Raw genomic sequence first — 19,798 nt, 5'->3', positions numbered from 1 at the left:
CTATACAGAGAGCATTCCTGTGACCTCCATACTATACAGAGAGCATTCCTGTGACCTCCATACTATACAGAGAGCATTCCTGTGACCGCCATACTATACAGAGAGCATGCCTATAACCGCCACACAATACAGAGAGCATTCTTGTGACTGCGATACAGATAAATACCTCACCTGAAATTAATAGACCCCACCATTAAATTAAAAAGCCCCATCAATAAATTAAATTGACCCACCAGCACCCCACAAATAAAATAGTACCCATTAAATAATTAGCCCACACCTAAATGTCACCATTAAATTAATAGCCTACCTCCCAACCATGTACTAAGACACTCAACCTCGCTACCCCCATATCACACATTATATTAATACATCCCCCCTTCCCTCACACATTATGGGAGCATACCCCCCCTCCCTCATAAAGCATAGCAGCATCCTCCCCTCCATAATAGCAGCTTCCATCCCCCCCCTCCCTCCTTCCATAATGGCAGCTTCCATCCCCCCCCTCCCTCCTTCCATAAAGGCAGCTAACATCCCACCCCTCCTTCCATAAAGGCAGCTTACATTCCCCCCTCCCTCCTTCCATAATGGCAGCTTACATTCCCCCCCCCCCTCCTTCCATAATGGCAGCTTACATCCTCCTTCCCTCCCTCCATAATAACAACACACAGCCCCCTTCCCCTGCTTTGAAGCTTACCTTCTTTATTCCTGACCAGCCGTCGCTGCCTGGCTCCTCTCTGCTTCTCTGCTCCTCTGCTGCCTAGCAACGTCATGACATCAGACGCTGAGGCAGAGGGCAGAGTTCAGAAGGGGGTGGAGCTGGGTGCCTGCCGCCATTTTGGATGCGCAGGGCGGCCGGCAGTCTGAATCTGAGGTCTGTTTAATTTTTTTTTTTTCCACTCCTCACACAGAGGCCGGTGTGGGCGGCCATTGCACCCCCTTGGTACTGCGCCCGGGGCAGCGGCACCGCCCGCACCGGCCTCGTTACGGCTCTGGCAAATGATGATCACCAAGATATGCAAAAGTAGTTACCGACAGCTACGTTCAATAGTACAGACTGCATACGTAATGATCAAAATCACAACAAGTACCACTAAAGAGTGGAACACAATACAGAGTTCAATGAAGATCACTGAAGATGAGCAGATATGTGGAATCTTGATATGCAGAAGATGACCCCCAGCTCACCACTGAGATGTTACACTAGCCAGCAGTTGAGCACAATGCAATAACATAGATAGCGACCGATGATCACAGCAATTATCACAAGTAGTAGAATTGATGCACAGAGCTTACCACAGATTGTGGAACAGGATAGCAATAGTCAGCAGTGCAGGCCGAGTAGGTAACAGGTGTGGATCATAGCTTTTACCACAGGCAGTGGAACAGGTATGCGGAGATCGATGAAGTCCAAACATACAGCAGCGATGAAGCACAGCTTACCACAGATTGTGGAACTGAATAGCAATAGTCAGCAGTGCAGGCCGAGTAGGTAACAGGTGTGGATCATGGCTTTTACCACAGGCAGTGGAACAGGTATGCGGAGATCGATGAAGTCCAAACATACAGCAGCGATGAAGCACAGCTTACCACAGATTGTGGAACAGAATAGCAATAATCAGCAGTGCAGGCCGAGTAGGTAACAGGTGTGGATCATGGCTTTTACCACAGGCAGTGGAACAGGTATGCAGAGATCGATGAAGTCCAAACATACAGCAGCGATGAAGCACATCTTACCACAGATTGTGGAACAGAATAGCAATAGTCAGCAGTGCAGGCTGAGTAGGTAACAGGTGTGGATCATAGCGTTTAACACAGGCAGTGGAACAGGTATGTGAAAAACAACCATACAGCAGCGATGAAGCACAGCTTCCACGGGGTATGCATCACAGAAGAGGCTTCAGAATCAGATCAGGTATGACTTGAAGAACCAGCAATGAGAAGGTGGAAGGAGGGACCTTATAAAGGGAGGCTGACCAATGGCAGAACTGACCAACACACAGGTGAAGTAATCACAGGGGCAGACCGTGACTGATAGTCTGCACTAGGAAGAGAAGTTTAAAGTGGCAGTCAGTGTTTAGAGGCTCGGGTGGAGATACCTATAGCGGAGCGGAGTGTGACACTGTATCTGTGGATAAGCTTCCTGCACCCCTCTACCGGGAATTAGGTCCCCTCTTCTAGTGCAAACTGCTCCAGTTCTCCCAGATGTGAAGTTTTCTTCTCCCAAATGCTGTTTACAGATCTCTCCACAGGTGTTCTATGGGATGTAGATCTGGACGCATTGCTGGTTCCTTCAGAACTATCCTGCATCTTGTCTTGTACCACTCTTGGGTGCTTGGTGCTTTCTGAAATGTCTTTGGGGTCATTGTTTTGCTGGAAGACCCTGGACCTTCAATGGAGAATCAGCGTTCGAACACTGGGTTCAAAATTGCTCTCCAAAATGGCCTGGTGATCTCCAGATTTCATGCTGCCACTGACATGTTCAAGGCACCAAGGGCCAGATGCAGCACAGCAAATCCAAAAGAGCACTGAACCTCTCTCATGTTTGGCTGTAGGGATGGTGTTCTTTCTTTGAAAGCTTCATTTTACTTTCTGTAAACATAGGGGATGTGCTTTACTAAAAAGCTCTAATTTGGTATAATTTGTCCCAAGGACATTATTCCTGAAGGATTTTGGCTGGTTCAGCTATGTTATTGACAAACTTCAGATGGGCTTTCTTATATATCTCTCTCTCTCTCTCTCTCTCTCTCTCAGCAGCAGGGCCCTCCTGGGCCTCCTACCATACAGTATATCCCCCATTCATTGAGTTGGCAATGAAATGTGCAAGTTGAAACTTGAATCTTGTCTCTAAATTCTGTTTTTTTGTGTTTTATTTCCCTGCAAACTAAAAAATGCATATGAGGATACAGGGGCTGGCTGGGTTGGGGGGCAGGGGGGCACCTGCCTCCTGGGCCTTTCCCATAGTGAGCTACCTTGGGTTGGGTCATCTGTATTTTTTTTCTTTAAAATATTCCTAAAAGGCTGCTGAGTCAAGTCTTGCCCCTAAGGCTAAAATTTGCCAGCCCTCCCCTGTGTGGATACCAAAACTTTTTAATTTCAACAATTTTCTGCAAGAAAAATGTATTAGAGATAAACTGCAAGGGTGCCAATATTTTTTTGCCATTACTGGACATGCCATTCAAAGTGAACAATATGTGCTGCATACTTCTCCGAAAAAAGAGGCCTGTGACATCAGTGTAAGATAAACAAATTCCAATATGCTACCAAAAGAAAGCCCTCTATCTCTGGGAAAATGAAAAGAAAAACAAAATATCAAACAACACAAAGCAAAAAAAAAAAAAAGGTAATCCTAATGAAACAGAAAAACTCAAAACTTAAAACAATCAGCTTGATCATGACAAGGGTGAAATGGTTGACAGAGGTTATTAGAAGATGCTTTTTATGAGGCGATGTTTATATTAGGCTGAGATAGATACAAAAGCTTGGTAAGCTTGCTGACAATACAAGGAATTTGTTTTTTTCCATTTACTACATATTCGTTTGCCACTTTATAGTTTACAAAAGTTAAAATATGCATTATCTCGTACGTCTTCCAGTACTGCTCCAAACTCTGACACAGACTCTGAATAAACCATGTTCCATCCTCCGTCTTCCGGAATGAAATGTAACCTGAAAAGGCAGTCACATATAGCTTATTCCACAATTTGATTATTTTATATTCATTCTTGAAATTGATCGGATTACACTATTGTCCTCCCCAGAAACCTGCAAAGGACTTTTTCAAGCAATCTGAAAAGCAGATGCTTGGAAAGTTTGTAAATATTTTGGCTTTAACAAACTGTGAAATTTTTTATATGTTTGTGGTATACTATAAAACACCATGAAGTAATTACATAGCCCACACATAAAGGAGGCAGCTATTTTGAGGGCAGTACCAATATTCTTGAGAAGTCACCCTCTCAATTCACCAGAAACCAGTCACATTACTGAGGCGTGAGGCACTGATAAAATGAATTCAGCCTTTAAAAACAATTTAATACTTGTGAGATGGAAATTGAGGACCAAATGCTAAAAAATAAAATAAAACATTTGGGAACAGAGCCAGGGTGACAATAATACACAGCGAAAAATATCTTTTATCTTTATTTACTCCTCATCCGGTTACTTTGCGCCTAGATATTGTGCTTAAATGGCTGACCTAGCATAGGAGCATACTGCTCCTATTTCCCCCCTAATTGAGTGACCCCTTGGTATTATGATATTTAGTTCAAGTGTCAGTTTTATAATACAACTGGTACTCATGGTGTTTGAGTTTCAATTCTTATTTCCTGATGCTGCTGGCTACTTCTGCTTAGTAAATCTTTGTGAATATACTTTATAGCCTTTTCTGTACGTGTAAATTACAGACTATGAGCGCGGAAAAACTATTACCGTTAATACGGTAATCTCTCGCTGGATTTCAGGGAGCTGCGACCTGAAATCCAGCGAGTAAATTACCGTATTAACGGTTTTTCCACGCAGGATTACCGTAATAACGGTAATCCTGCGTGGACAGCGGGATTTTCGGCATTCCCGCGGACAATTGAATATGCCCCTATATGTTGTTCTGCTTATCCTTGACTTTGACAACCAAAACATCAGTCAGACCTGGGGGTAAATGTATGAAAGTCCGATTTCTGCAGAAATCGGCCTTTCATACATTTTTTTTCCCCTGATGTCTGTATTTACGTACACTATTATCTTGCACTATACAGTATACACATCAACTTACAAAACATAAAGAGAAAAACATTAGTGGCCTGAGTCATTAAGGAGACCAAAGCAAACAAAAGGAGTAACTTTGCACCTCTGCAAAACCATGTTGCATTGGAGGGGGAGGTAAATTTAAAATGTGGGGACAGATTTATAGTTGGGTAATAAAGCTATTAAGTATTTGTGTGCTAGATGAAAAAACAGCCAGTATTTAACTTATGCACAAAATAATAAACTACTTTGCACCCCTTGTATTGTAACATGGTTTGTCCCAGAGAACATTTACCCATTTTTTGCCTTAATGACTCAGGCCCTATATCTTTTTGTGGTCTCTAATGATATAATTTTATACATACTTGTCAACTGCATAAAGCCAACTACCACTTGCCTGAGGTATCCAACTACCCAGAGTTGGTAGCTAGAGCTGTGTCTATAATTGGCAACTGTCTGGAGCCAGGGACTAATGCTATACCTGCAATTACCAACTGCCTGAAGCCAAATACTAGCACAGTACCTGTAATTACCAACTGCCTGGAGCCAGATACTAGCACAGTGCCTGTAATTACCAACTGCCTGAAGCCAGATATTAGCACAATGCCTGTATTTACCAACTGCCTGAGGCCAGATACTAGCACAATACCTGTAATTACCAACTGCCTGGAGCCAGATACTAGCACAATGCCTGTAATTACCAACTGCCTGAAGCCAGATACTAGCACAATGCCTGTAATTACCAACTGCCTGAAGCCAGATACTAGCACAATGCCTGTAATTACCAACTGCCTGGAGCCAGATACTAGCACAATGCCTGTAATTACCAACTGCCTGGAGCCAGATACTAGCACAGCACATGTAATTACCAACTACCTGGAGCCAGATACTAGCACAGTGCCTGTAATTACCAACTGCCTGAAGCCAGATACTAGCACAATGCCTGTAATTACCAACTGCCTGAGGCCAGATACTAGCACAATGCCTGTAATTACCAACTGCCTGAGGCCAGATACTAGCACAATGCCTGTAATTACCAACTGCCTGGAGCCAGATACTAGCACAATGCTTGTAATTACCAACTGCCTGAAGCCAGATACTAGCACAATGCCTGTAATTACCAACTGCCTGGAGCAAGATACTAGCACAATGCTTGTAATTACCAACTGCCTGGATCCAGATACTAGCACAATGCTTGTAATTACCAACTGCCTGGAGCCAGATACTAGCACAATGTCTGTAATTACCAACTGCCTGGAGCCAGATACTAGCACAATGCCTGTAATTACCAACTCCCTGGAGCCAGATACTAGCACATGCCTGTAATTACCAACTGCCTGGAGCAAGATACTAGCACAATGCCTGTAATTACCAACTGCCTGGATCCAGATACTAGCACAATGCTTGTAATTACCAACTGCCTGGAGCCAGATACTAGCACAATGTCTGTAATTACCAACTGCCTGGAGCCAGATAAGTATACAATAAGTTTACAAATAACAATTTAATAAAGTGTCTGTCTGTCATAGACAGGTCTTGCTACTATGTTAATCAGACTGTACATACAAGACAAATCAACAAATTGTATTTGGTTTACAAAGCTGTGTCCCTATACAAAGAGGTGAAGCAATTTTACCTGGGGGTGTAGAATAATGGCACAAAAAATCTGCCTCAATAGGGATTGTAGAAGAAGCACTTTTGTCTGATCCGTTGTAAAGAGCCACACCAGCATCATATTCATCTCCTCTGCATGACTGATATACAAAACATAAAAATAAAATATGTTAATTATGCTTAGGATGTAGAATGAGGGCCTTATATATAATAACTTTACCCTTCCAATAAGAAGAGTCTTATAAATAGTAAGAAAAGAGATAACATTCTAAACTGATAGTATTTGATCCAACAGTGTGTCTAAATCATTCTTTTTCATAAGGCGACACAAGTAATGGTGCTATTCTTACACCTTCCATAAACTGCCATAACTACTTCTATTAGATCAGTAAAAACTATATAAGAAAAATATTGTAATAAAAATTATTGTTATAATTAGTAATAAGGTAGAAACCACCAGGGCTCATTTGGTAGTTCTCATTGGTAGGAATGGGCATAACATCCAATAACCTGATTTGTGGTGACCAAAGGGGGAGGAGCTAAGCCTTTTGGAGATGAAAAGGTGGATGTGTCCAAGTTTTGACCCTTTTTAAATCTGCAATGTTGGGAGGTCTGTATGAGAATGAATAGATTTCTTGCCAATCATATGCTAAGGACAATTAGTGGATTAGTCTGGGGGTGCTGTGGATTTCTACAGTACTTAAAAGTTAGACTTCCATTTTGAGGAGCTCTGTTCTTGACAGGGGACAAAGGCATCAGGGGGGGGGGACAGGGGGGCTGTAAACAAGACCCTAGGATTAACCTCGAAAACCGGGCAAAGTGTACACTTCACCATATCGCCACTACCCCCGGATCCTATGCACACACAGTACTTTTAGATGTTTATCTTTCAGATTAATGCTAGGTACAAGCACAGCTAGTGACTAGGTAAAACATACACTAAGTGCTGTGCTGAATTGCAGACAACCCTGTGAAGGTGAGAGATTGACACCAATGATTCAGGCAAAAGCAAAGTTCAGTACCGGAGGCAGTAACAGGTAACAGTCCTGACAGTGGTCAAAGCAGATGACAAAGATTGGTGGTCAAGGTTGAGGCAGAGGTCAGAGTGGACAGCAAGCAGAGGCAATCAAGGTCCAGACAAGAGGTCAAGACAGAAGCCGATAAGAGTTCAATCATAGAAGAGGTCAGTGAATCCAGCAAACAAACTAGTTCCAAACATGAGGAAAAACAAAGGGTACAGGCGCTCAAACTAAATGAATGTAATGCAGCACCTCATCAATAGAAAAACATAAAAGGCAAAGCAAGAGGGCACAAATGAATAAATAGACGTGTACCGATCTTAGAAGAATTAATCTACCTCTATATGATTAAATAGAACAGATACGCAGTAATACGTGAAGATAAACAATGTAGACCGCTGTTTGGACTGAATTATTTCTAAAAGATGCCTGGGCCAACTAAGTAGGGATATGTAGGGTAAGATTTTTCGTTCTTAATGTTCTGCATTGTTCCTTTACTGTGGCCATCAGTTCTCAGCGGTACCAACACATACATAATCATTTAAAGAGCTATAATCATTGTGCTGATAAACATTACTGTGTCTGTGTTTTACTCAATTTTTACTTTTACTCATAACAATTGGTCAATACTTTTACCTTTGCATTCTAGCTGGTCCATTGTGCAATATGATGTAGCACATGCCCTTGTGTTTCAAACTCCCATTGTCCTATAGATTGTAAGCTTGCGAGCAGGATTCTCTTACCTCTCTGTCTGTATGTATTACCCAGTATTGTCTTATTAATGTTTGTTCCCATTTGTAAAGTGCTACGGAATTTGCTGGCGCTATATAAATAAATGATGATGATGATAATGATCGGTCCGTTCTATTTAATCATATAGAGGTGGATTCATCCCTCTAAGATCAGTACACATTTATTTATTTATTTGCACCCTCTTGCTATCCTTTTTATAGTTCCAAACATGAAGCTGGTCACAGACTCACAAGAGCTAACAGAACACTGCACCTAAAACAGGCAGTAAAATGAGCTATCACTAGCACTAAGTAGGTGCAGGCAGCCAATTACAAGTTCATAGACAATCACATGATCGCCTGGAGATGAGCTGCCTACAGCCAAGATGTGGAGTCGTCACATGACAGCAATACCTGCCTTAGAGACCGAGCGGATGGCGGGGAGAAGGAGAATTTGGTGCGGCTGCACTGCCGCATATTAAGGAGTGTTAGGGAGGAACCTCTCATTAAACAGATGCTCCAGTAGTGGCACTCTTCAGCAGCAGTGGCCACAGCATAAATGACCTGAGGATCACTATATTAATGGGGAATTTCAAAAGAGAAAGAGAGGAAGGAATGGGAATATAAATACATGCAACAATGTTGTATTTTATGTTCCATTTTACATTTAATTAAAATATATTCTTTTATTGGCCTAAATATAAGATTCCCGTTAAACATCAGATCAAAGTCATGTTCCTCACCTCACATCTCTTCATGAACTGGAAAAAAGTCATATGAATCACCAGCTCAAGAGTCAGTTCCCTGATGGATTTGCTGATTGGTAGCTGTGCATCCATATTTGTGCAATAGCTTACAGGACATATGTACTTCTGTGATAAATATGTGGCATTCCAGATACTATATTGTGTCATGCCTAGTGATTAGACTAGTTTGACCATAAAAGAGTATCATGTTCACTCTACTTTTACTGCCTCTATGAATGGTACTATTTTAGTATTCTCTCAGAGAGATCTTTTTGAAAAGAGTTTTTTCTAATTCCTATTCCACCATCAAGTTCAATATCTATAAGGCATCCAGAAGTGGCTGGTGTCCTGTTGTCTGTTTCACAATTCGAGAACAACCTCAGAACTCATCCACTGTCCACCCTGAGATCAGGGGGTAAATATATCAAGGTCCGATTTTGCAAATCCAGCAATTTTCTCGGTAGAGTTGAAACTCGCAGATGTATGAAGCTGAGGTTTCATGTAAAATCACCAGAGTTGTGCTTCTGTCAAAATCGCTATTTGCAAAATCGATAGAGATCAAACTCCTGACTGTTTGCCACTGCAGCTATACAGCTCTCAAATGTATGAAGCTGCGATTAAGCAAACTCAGGAGAGTTTGCTTTCAAACACGTCAGATACAACACGCTGCTTGCAGGCAGCGTGCTGTATCAACCAATCGCTGTTACACTGTCTGTCATACTGCCAGAACGCCGCAAATGTCAAAACAGCCAAAAAATAGATCAAAGTTTAAAAATAAAAAAGCATGGGGTCCCCCCTCTATTTAGTCTTAACCCTAGTGCTGCCTGACTACTGCTGGTTCCGTGAAAATTGGGGAAAAGTTTTGGGGGTTGGCGGCACTATAGCAGGGGGACACGTGGCAGGGGTCCCCCTGCCATAGTGACAAACCAACCCCAGGCTGTTCAGCGCTGGGCTGGATTCCCTAGGGAGTGGGGTCCGCCAAAAAAAAACGAGCGGGCCCCCCCTACCTAGGGACACCCAGCCCAGTGCTGATAGCACTAGGGTTCTTCCTACACATTACAAGCATGAACTTTGGGAATTCCCCGATTTTCAGTAGGCTGGCAGCACTAGGGTTAAGACTGAATAGAGGGTAGACCCCAAGCTTTTTTCTTTTTACACTTTGATCTATTTTTAACACTTTTTACAGCTGCCAGGACCTCCTGCTGTATTGCAGAACAGTGTAACAGTGATGTGTTTATACAACTCGCTGCTACAACACAGGAGAGTTAGCTAACACGGGAGTGTTTTACATCGCAGCAAAGCGCCAGAGATGACCAGCGATTTTGAAGATCAGGGTAAAAATCGCAGCTTGATACATTTGATGAGTTTGGGACTAAAATCACGGGTTAACACCCACGATTTGCCGCAATTTTAACATGCTGGCAAAATCGGACCTTGATACATTTACCCCCAAAGTCTACTAAATAAAATGAGTAAGGTGTCTGCAGACAATGAGGCCACCCAAGATCAATGCCTTTAAAGCAGAGGGTGATTAATGTCAGCAGTTTCTAATTGTGTTTGTAAGATTAGATAATGCATGCTGTACAATGTTGTAGTATTACACATTGTATACTCCTTGGGTCTCATTTAGAGTTAGGAGCAAATCCAGCTAAAGGCTATAAATTTTCACCTAACCATGCCAGGAAAATACTGCCTGATTTTTCATGTAACACCAAAGTACTGGGCAGCTATTATACTTGTTCTAGTTCATTTTGTTCAACACTTTGAAAGGAGCGACTTCAACAAATGAATACTATCATCACCATTTATTTATATAGCACCACTAATTCTGCAGCGCTGTACAGAGAACTCAGTCACATAGTCCCTGCCCCATTGCAGCTTACAGTCTAAATTCCCTAAGACAGACACAGACAGACAGAGAGAGAGAGAGAGAGAGAGAGAGAGAGTAGGGTCAATTTTGATAGCAGCCAATTAACCTAATAGTATGTTTTTGGAGTGTGGGAGGAAACCAGAGCACCCGGAGGAAACCCACGCAAACACAATACAAACTATACACAGATAAGGCCATGGTTGGGAATTTAACTCATGACCCCAGCACTGTGAGGCAGAAGGGCTAACCACTTAGCCACCATGCTGCCCATAATATATAGTTTTCAACTAACTTCAAAAGTCAATCCCAATAATAATTTTTTTTTTCCTTTTCAAGTTTTTACATATTACAGTTTCCCTGTTTTTCACAAATGATAAACTGCATTTATTGAGTATTATTGTATGTATTTGTTTTCATTTGATATGCTTGTATATGTAAAATGCTATTGAGTGTTGTCGTGAACAGAGAGAGCTTGCCGTTATTTGCCGTTATTTATAAGGGATAAATCATAATTGCAGTGTAAATAGGTTATATCACATGAATCCATGTATAGATTGAGCTGTTAAAGTGTAAAATGTGAAGACAGAAAGTCTGATGTAAATGTATTTGATGGCTTTGCACATCCCAGTTTGAAAAGATAACCATGTCACCTGTAGCAGCTTCAAAGAGCTCTTGCTGTTAGTCTTGGACTCTTGAATAGACTTTGAGGGGCCGGTCACAGCTGGACATCCTTGTAGCCCAAGGCAGCATTTTGCAGGCTTATACAGGTATATAGAAATATGAGCTTCAAAAGGAAAAATACCTTCATAGTTCATATTTTGGGAAATTCGGGTGCCACTCCATACTGAGGTGCAGAAATCACATTAGGGTTGTGAATGACAGGTATGGGTGGTATCCGTGAACAACTAAAATCACATATCTATGGAAAAAGTATGTCACATTGTCAAAATGTCATCATATTTTGAATCAAATGATGGACAGAATCATAGGGGATTTATTAATGATAAAATTGGACAGATGTGACGCTCTACAGAAAAATTAAATCACATAGTATAATTGGGTAGTAAATCAGACAACATGCAAATGGTGATTGGAAAAAGTGTCACAGGACACAACCCCTGGGCACAGGGACAGGTCTTTAAAATGCTGAGACGAGACACAGAAAATTGTCAGACTTTTTGGGAAATCAATTCATATTGATAAGCTGTCCATCTTCCAAGCCAAATCTCTCTTGGCCAGAATGCAATTCATGTAAGTTCTAATCTGACTGTAACCCCTTTTATTTAAAACTGTTTTGTTTGTGTATGTTTAATATCAGTTGTTTAGTAATTATTTTTTCCTTTATAACTGAATGCCCTGTACTTTTGTATATTAAATCTATAAATGTAACATGTTGCGTCCTTGATACTCTAACAAATCCATTAGCCTGTTAGAAGAAATAACTTGACCAAGTTAACCCAGTGTTTAATTTGTTGATACATTTGATTAACAAGCTTAGTGTGTGCTTGCATTTACATTTGTGTAACAGTCTGGAGGTGTGAAGAGTTAACCCTGTGCTGGGCCCCATGATTTCTGATGTCGGCCCTGGGTCCAGCCACCAATAGGGACCAGCCCAAAATAGTCAATTTTCTGTCTGCCCAAGCCCGCCCCTGGACATGTAGATAATTTTTACAGTCTCCTAAACAGATTACCTGAATAAAGAACAGCTTTGGTTTCCCAAGAAGGCTTCGGCAGTTCTTTCCATTGAATAACTGCATCACTCTCTCTTCTTTTATGATATCATCATATGCGTAAAACCCATTCTCATTTCCATGAGACATCACAACACAAACAAAGCAACTCCGCTGACTGTGGTCTTCCTTTGCAGCTTTAATAAGAGAATAACCAAATAAAATATTGTTAATAATAGGACATAATAACAATATCTCTTAGGACAGGTAAAATCTTTTTATACATACAGATTCTTTTGGCAGCTATTTATGTAGAACCTATGAAACGGGTTCTGCTGGATGGTCAACTGGTGACAGAAGGAAAAGATGCTCTGGTTGAGGTAGGCGTTAGGATGAATGGGTTACAGGAACGTCAAAAGGAGGAAGTGCTGCTACCATATATCTTCACCCTCATCAACTGAACGTGAATTTGATTTTGACCAATATTTGTATCACAAGGAGCAAACAAAATGTTGCCGCTTAGAAATGAATACCTTGTCACAACACATAAAAGACAATTGAATACATTTCAATGAAATTTTTCACTTACAGTAAAAGAAATATAACAATTTGATTGTTCATCAAATCAAACAGTGAAATAAGCCATTCCTTTATATCAAGTGTCAGAGATATTGGACCTGCTTTATTAAGGACAGTTAAGCAAAAACTTGAGTAAGTTTTCTTACATGAATTTTCTGGACAAAACCATTTTGCAATACAAGGGGTGCAAATTAGTTTATTATTTTGCACATAAGGAAAAAACTGGCTGTTTTTTCATGTGGTACACAAATATATGATAGCTTATTTGGACACTGAAATTTAAAGTTGATTTAGGACATGCCCTACCCCAACAATAAATCTGCCATCACATTTTAAATTTACCTCCCTTTATAATGCAACATGGTTTTGTCTCACTTGCTTACTTTTGCTTAACTTTCCTTATTGAATCAGGTCCCTGGTGGTTACTGCTTTGCCACCGACCCAAGTTAGTGTTGAAAGCTTGTTCTCCACTCTTAGAATAATTAGATTAAATTTGAAAGCATACATGAAAGAGGATCTGAATGAGGCTATTATTTTCCTGAGGACAAATTCTTCATAGATTTATGAAAAATACTCAAAGTATTTTTTTGTTCAGGTTTTTTGTTCAAGTAAATATATTTTATGGTCTAATAGTCCTATTTATATAATGTTGATTAAAGACATGTATTATTTTTCTGTAATTATTTTCTATTAGATTTATCATACACAGTAGAGTAGTAGTTAAGTATATTTATAGGAAAGCATTTGGTGATATAATTATAAAACAAATGTAAGCAGAGGGCAGCTTATTATGATCCTGTTCTGTTAGTCTTACATTTTATATAGTCTTTACTTTGAAGGTATATCCTATGTTTCTGTTAAAAAATATATATTTATTAAATGCATAGTTTGTTGCATATTTACTTTGATTGGAATTTAGCACTGTTTTCTTGTTCAGAAAGTTTAATAAAATATATTTTGTGAATTAATATACATTTGCCATTTATGAAGGAATCTGAGTCGGTCAGTGGTAAAATAGAGGAGTCGGAGTGGAAGGTTCAGCGTGCCGACTACACCGCCCTGTTAGAAACCATCAGCATCCCAGATTAATAGGGCAGCAATGTAATGTAAAAATAATTCATTCTCAACCTTTACCAAGTACTATTAATCCTAATCCTTCTTAATCATTAACATTTAGCCTAAATTATAAATCTGAACCTGTCCCACGTTTTACCCCGAAGCCTAACATGTGACCAAGCCTACATCCATAAACCTGACTCAAGGTCAAGGTTAAGAACTATCCTGGGACCTAAAAGAGATCTAATCTCATCTCCCCAAATTCTAACAATGCAATAAACAAGCACATAGTACATAGAAAAAAAATTGTAAAGTATCTAGTTTTTGAGAAAACAGGAGACCCTGTACTGTTGATGTGCATTTGCCAATTACCCAGCAATGGGGTATGTGGTCATCATCTAACTGTGGCAAGGGTGTACTTGCACCAAATATATGGATCTTCCAGATTTGGCCATACATATTACATACACATCTGGGGGTAAATGTATCAATCTGCGGGTTCTTCAACACCCGCGTGTTCAGCCTCTTCCGCGATTAAATTTCAAGCGAAGCTGCATTATAAAGGCAAGTTAACCCTTTACAATGCAGCGCTGCTTGAAATTTAATCGCGGAAGAGGCTGAACACGCTGGTGTTGAAGAACCCGCAGATTGATACATTTACCCCCTGAAGTTAAATGACAGGATTACCACGAGTATGGGCACCGTTATAAACCAAGACACTGTAAGACAACAAAACTTCCTAAATTTGTGATATTCACAAACAGACTGTGCTATGAGTCATTATGTAGTGGATATATGCACATAAGTGATTTAAAATAAGATTAGTGTAACATTATCCACATACATTGTGGTGTGGTTGTTTGGCATGCCCACAGAATAACACCAATTAGTAATTAGTAATTTGACCACACATATGGCCATACTGTAGCTATAAGTGTGTCCAGAGGTCATGCCAAACATCCTAATGCAGACATGGGCTAATGAATGTCTGTGTTAAACAATGATGCCACACACAGTGATTGTCATTGGTTCATGTGGTTTTTTAGGATGATGATCTTTCACAACATGAAACAGTTGGTCAATTTATTTGACTTGTGTGCAGCTTTGCTTGGCCTTTGCAAACATAAAGAAACTACAGTACATCTTTTCTTATCTATGACCAATTTAGAATTAAGACCAGAACCATGGCACCAGTGGCGGATCCAGGGGCTTGCTGCCGACAGCTGCACACTGTGCAGGTCCGTTCAGCAGTGACAGTGTGCTGCCCGGCTGCTCTGATTGTGTTTTAAACACAATCAGAGCAGCGGGACAGCACACTTTCACTGCTGAACGGACCTACACATACTGTGCAGCCGCCGGCAGCCTTAGAACACAGAAAGGGGGCGGGGCCTAAATCCCCCCCCCCTAAAATCGCCCCGGGTAGGGCAAATGTCTGGGTCCGCCCCTGCATGGCACCAAATGGAATAACATGTATACTATATTTAATGAACAGGGGCACTCCCCATAACATTAGTCCGATTAATCCTACAATGGAATTCATCTTAGAAACTACACGTTTCCTTATGGGGAGAACATGGAACCAGGAGATCTATTAAAGAAGCCACTGCAGTTAATGAAAACATTGTTCCTTATTATTACTCAATAAACATTCTGCACAGTATTTTTATGTACAGGACACTGTCAATTTTTCTTCTAGATACTTTTTTCATTAGGATTTTTGCACACTCACTGTGGAGAAATAGACACAAATGTTGGAATCATAAATTGCAAGTTTTATGAACATTTCTGTCCGTAAGTTTTGCTCAAAGAGTTTTGTTTTTTATAGATTATAATACTTATACCAGTAATTAAGTCTTGCCATTGAAGACTTGATGTATAGGAGTTATGAATTTGAAACTCTTATTAATATTCATGTGCCTACACTATTGAAATATTGCCTTAATATTATTTTGCCTGTATTTATGATACACCACTGCTTATTTATCCATTAACAGACATCATGTGAATGGGATTTACATTAACTTCAAGGCACTGTCTGGAATTAACAGTATTGAGTACTAATAAATTACAATGTTTTTATCAGCTACAGTGGATTCATTGTGAGCAGTGTTACAGCTATACACACTTCAGTAGATCTCCTGCTTCTAGCCTCCCCAATAAGGAAGCATATGTATACCAAATGGAATAGAAAATAGACACTTTTATGCATGATATTAAAGTAATAATAATATTGTATAACACCAACCTTTTTTCAGGATTTCAAATATTTCGCTGCATGTCTTGTCCTTCTCAATTTGTACCTTAAATCCAATGGTTTCAAAGATGATTTTGAGAGAATCTGCATCTTTATTTGTACCAACCCGTTTTTTACAGTTTCCTTGTAGTTCTAAAAAAGTAAATTGGCATAATGACAAGACAGGTACGGGTTCTATTGTCAAAAGTATTTGCATTATTATTATTAGAATCAGTCAAATGATTTATCATAGTCATCAACATTTATATATATATTGCCAGCAAATTCTGTAGTGCTTTACAATTGGGAACAAACATTAATAAAACAATACTGGGTAATACAGACAGAGAGGTAAGAGGGCCCTGCTCACAAGCTTACAATATATGGGACAATGGGAGTCTGATACACAAGGGTAAGTGCTATATCAAATTGCATATTAGTCCAGCTAGAATGCAAAGGTAAAAGGTATTGAGTGGGCTGTATGATCAGTCACACAACTATGTTAGTCAGTGAGTTGTAGTTCTCTGTGGACTGTAGAATCAGCGATTGAACATGTGACAGTCGAGGGCAGTGGCTTCTGGTAGTTGTAGTTACATTGTTAATAGTTCCTGATGGACACTGGCAGTGTGATAAACTACATCTCCCAGAGTTGTTTTCCACAATAAGTTTCTTGAGCCCTCTTGAAACAGATTACAGATGCACAAGAAGAAGGGTCAGCTCATCAACTGACCGATGATCCGATCTGTAGGCGGCGGGGGGGCCTCAGAAGGAGCAGGACCTGGGGAACATGCCCCCCCTTTAATCCAGCCATGTTCGTCACGGGGGTACAGCCTCGGACTGGCCTGCCGGCCAGCCGGACTAACCACCGGTAGGCCCCGCCGTCGTTAAGCTCCACCCCCTCTGTTGTTAGGGCGGAGCTTACAGAACAGGTGACAGATGACTCCAGACCAACACTGCGACGGCGGCGGGGAGACTTTTTTGGTTCGCGCAGTGATTCAGTAAGTATAAAAACACTATTTTGAGGTCTGTCTGATCCCTCGTAAAAACAAGTGGGCGAAATGTACGTCGGGTAGCTGACGTCATTTCTGACCTCACACACGGAAGCAATCACCGGGACTGCAATCTGGTCCGTGTTTGGGTCTCCTATTTTCTCCCCACTGTTATCTCTCTATTCAGTGTCACAGTTCAGAGCTTATTGCAGTATTCATCCAGCTATATTCAGCGCTATATCACTAGTCTGTTCTTTGACATCATTCACGTACATAGGAGATTATCTCCCCGTTGTAACCTCTGCCAGCGTGAGACAGTTCAGAGCTAGCTGTATGACAAGTGAGGCTATTAGGACGAACGCACTTAAAGGGCGACAGGGTTTGTAACAAGGTGAATGATAACCTGGTGTGTTTTAACATGGGGTGGGGACCGACCAATGGGGGCCCATGTGGGAGGGACCTTGATAGAATATAGCAGGATGTACTTCCTGCTTTAATTCACTTGCAGCACGAGATCCAGAGGGAGACCCAGCAGCGAGGAAAACGGATAAGTCCCTTTTGTGGTTTATTCTTTGTTTTATTGTGTTCTTTTGCCCATTTCCAATTGCCTTTAACGTTCCCCCTACCGCTATATTTTAAATCCAGCCTTATTCTTTTCCCCTTGTCCTTACCTGCCTCACATTCGGCCTGCCCCCTCTCTCCCTTCAGCCCCTCATTCTCCGTTCCCGCTGTCACCCCCTCCCCCAGTTTGCCATTAGTTTCTGTCCCTCCAGCCTCCAGCATAATGCCCCGTCCCAAGAGAAATGCTCCTCGCCCGGCACGCCTCAGGTCCCCCTCCCCCACCCCCTCCCGCCGCCATCTTACAGCCTCTGCCTCAGCCTCTTCCCTCCAAACCCCCGCCCTCACTCCAGACATGCCGCTAAGCGGCGATTATACACGGCCCCCCCTGGGATCCTCTCCGGGGCACTTCCCAGCATTTCGCGCCACTAGGCGCAGCGGCCCCCCCTCCCCTCTCCCCCCGGCCGGTTCGCGCATGCGCAGAACGCGCGCTCCATCGCGCCCGGCCGGATCCAGCAGCGCAGCCAGTCTAGAGGACATGGCTGCAGGGGCAGCCAGCGTTGCTGTCAGGGAGCTTAGCGGGCAGCATCAGCGGTCCCAGCAAGTAGCTGTCACCCCCCCTCCCCAGGCTAACACATCAGGTGCCATTTCAGCCAGCCCCGTTGAGGATAGGAGCCATTCACATTTTAGATTATGCCCCATCACCCCTCCTGTGGCAACCCAGGGCTTCAGGTCAAGAGGTCATAACCCTCCAGCACCCCACCAATTGCATTTCCCTCCCAGCCCATTCCTGCCCCATAGTAGTGGTGGATCAGCATGGGGGTCACAACACGGCAGAGGTCAAGAGTTCAGCATGTCCCAAGGTCATACCTCGGGTCACGGGGAATACCGGCACCATGCGGGTGGGTGGGATACACTTCCTGCCAGGGCCTCAATGGATTTCAGAGAACGGTCCGAGGCGCCTGTATGGCCCTCTTTACGCCGGCAACGCCTGTCACCTCCAGCGTCTCGCCCATACACGTCACGAAGGGTCTCTTCCCCGGGGAACGTGGCGGGTGGGTTCACCCATGGGGGTCACGGGGTCAGGTCTGATAATATTATAGTCGAGTATCACCACTCCAGCGGCGGTAATTTAAGTCCAGGGCCTCTCCCCCTAGGGGGGCGGGCTACCTCCGGGTTTAGCGATCGGATGCGGGAGGAATTTTCTACGTTCCCTAGCCCTGACCATTTAGCGGCTCCTAACACGTTTAACGTAGATAGAGACATCAACGCGGCGCGGCGGCGCTTGGACTATTTGCCCAGACCTCGGCTGACTGTTCCCCTTCCCGTTTCAGAGACTACAGTTACAAATCCGGAGACGAGGGTCGGTCGGAACGATCGTTCGGGGTCCGAGTCTCGTGACATGAGGTCGGCAGGGACCAGGGAGGATGCGGTCCGGGACACGTCTGGAGGACAGGTCGCGGCAACTGCACTCGGGGAGACGTCTGTCGGTGCTGGGAATACTGCTCTTGTCGGTGAGTCCATTTCCGTTAACACACATAAATCACACTTGTTGGCATCACCTGTCTTATCTACCAGCAGTGGGTCCTCCGGCTCGGGGGACAGGCCCAGAAAATTAATTAAGTTGTTAGAAACAGAATTGTTAGGAAAACGGAGTAAGCACACACCCCAATTAGGAGACACAGACCAGCCAGCGGCTCGTAGCGAATTGGGGCAGGTAGAATCCCTGGAAATTACACACGGCATAAGGCCTAGCGTACGGGATAGAATTAGGAGGGGTAAGTACGTGGATATGTACGCGTTAACCGGCGAAGATAGGAAGGCGCTGGCGGCCGCCTGTGAGAGGTCGGGAATGGGGGAGGAGAAATACAGATCCTTCTCTAGATGGGTTAATGCCTTCTCCATTTTCGCTACAATATATGTAGAGACCCGTCCCAACGAACAAGCGGAGGTATGGAGGTATATGCACCTTATTAGTGGGATGTACGTA

The 19,798-nt window shown here is 42.4% G+C and overlaps 1 protein-coding gene across 1 annotated transcript in view; it reads right to left on the bottom strand.

Moving 5' to 3' along the window:
* Positions 1-620: 620 nt before the first annotated feature.
* The window catches only part of LOC142139434 (caspase-3-like), a 43,502-nt gene continuing 24,324 nt past the window's right edge, over positions 621-19,798 (bottom strand). Inside the window, exons 4-7 of the mRNA XM_075197038.1 lie at positions 16,274-16,414; positions 12,415-12,590; positions 6,380-6,497; positions 621-3,669 (exon numbers count right to left, since the gene is read on the bottom strand). Of these exons, the coding sequence (XP_075053139.1) occupies positions 3,440-3,669; positions 6,380-6,497; positions 12,415-12,590; positions 16,274-16,414 (665 nt within the window). The 3' untranslated portion in view covers positions 621-3,439. The remainder of the gene's footprint in view (positions 3,670-6,379; positions 6,498-12,414; positions 12,591-16,273; positions 16,415-19,798) is intronic.

The sequence above is a fragment of the Mixophyes fleayi genome, chromosome 1 (assembly GCF_038048845.1).
Source record: "Mixophyes fleayi isolate aMixFle1 chromosome 1, aMixFle1.hap1, whole genome shotgun sequence".
Lineage (NCBI taxonomy): Eukaryota > Metazoa > Chordata > Amphibia > Anura > Limnodynastidae > Mixophyes > Mixophyes fleayi.
This window is presented reverse-complemented; position numbering and strand designations above follow the sequence as displayed.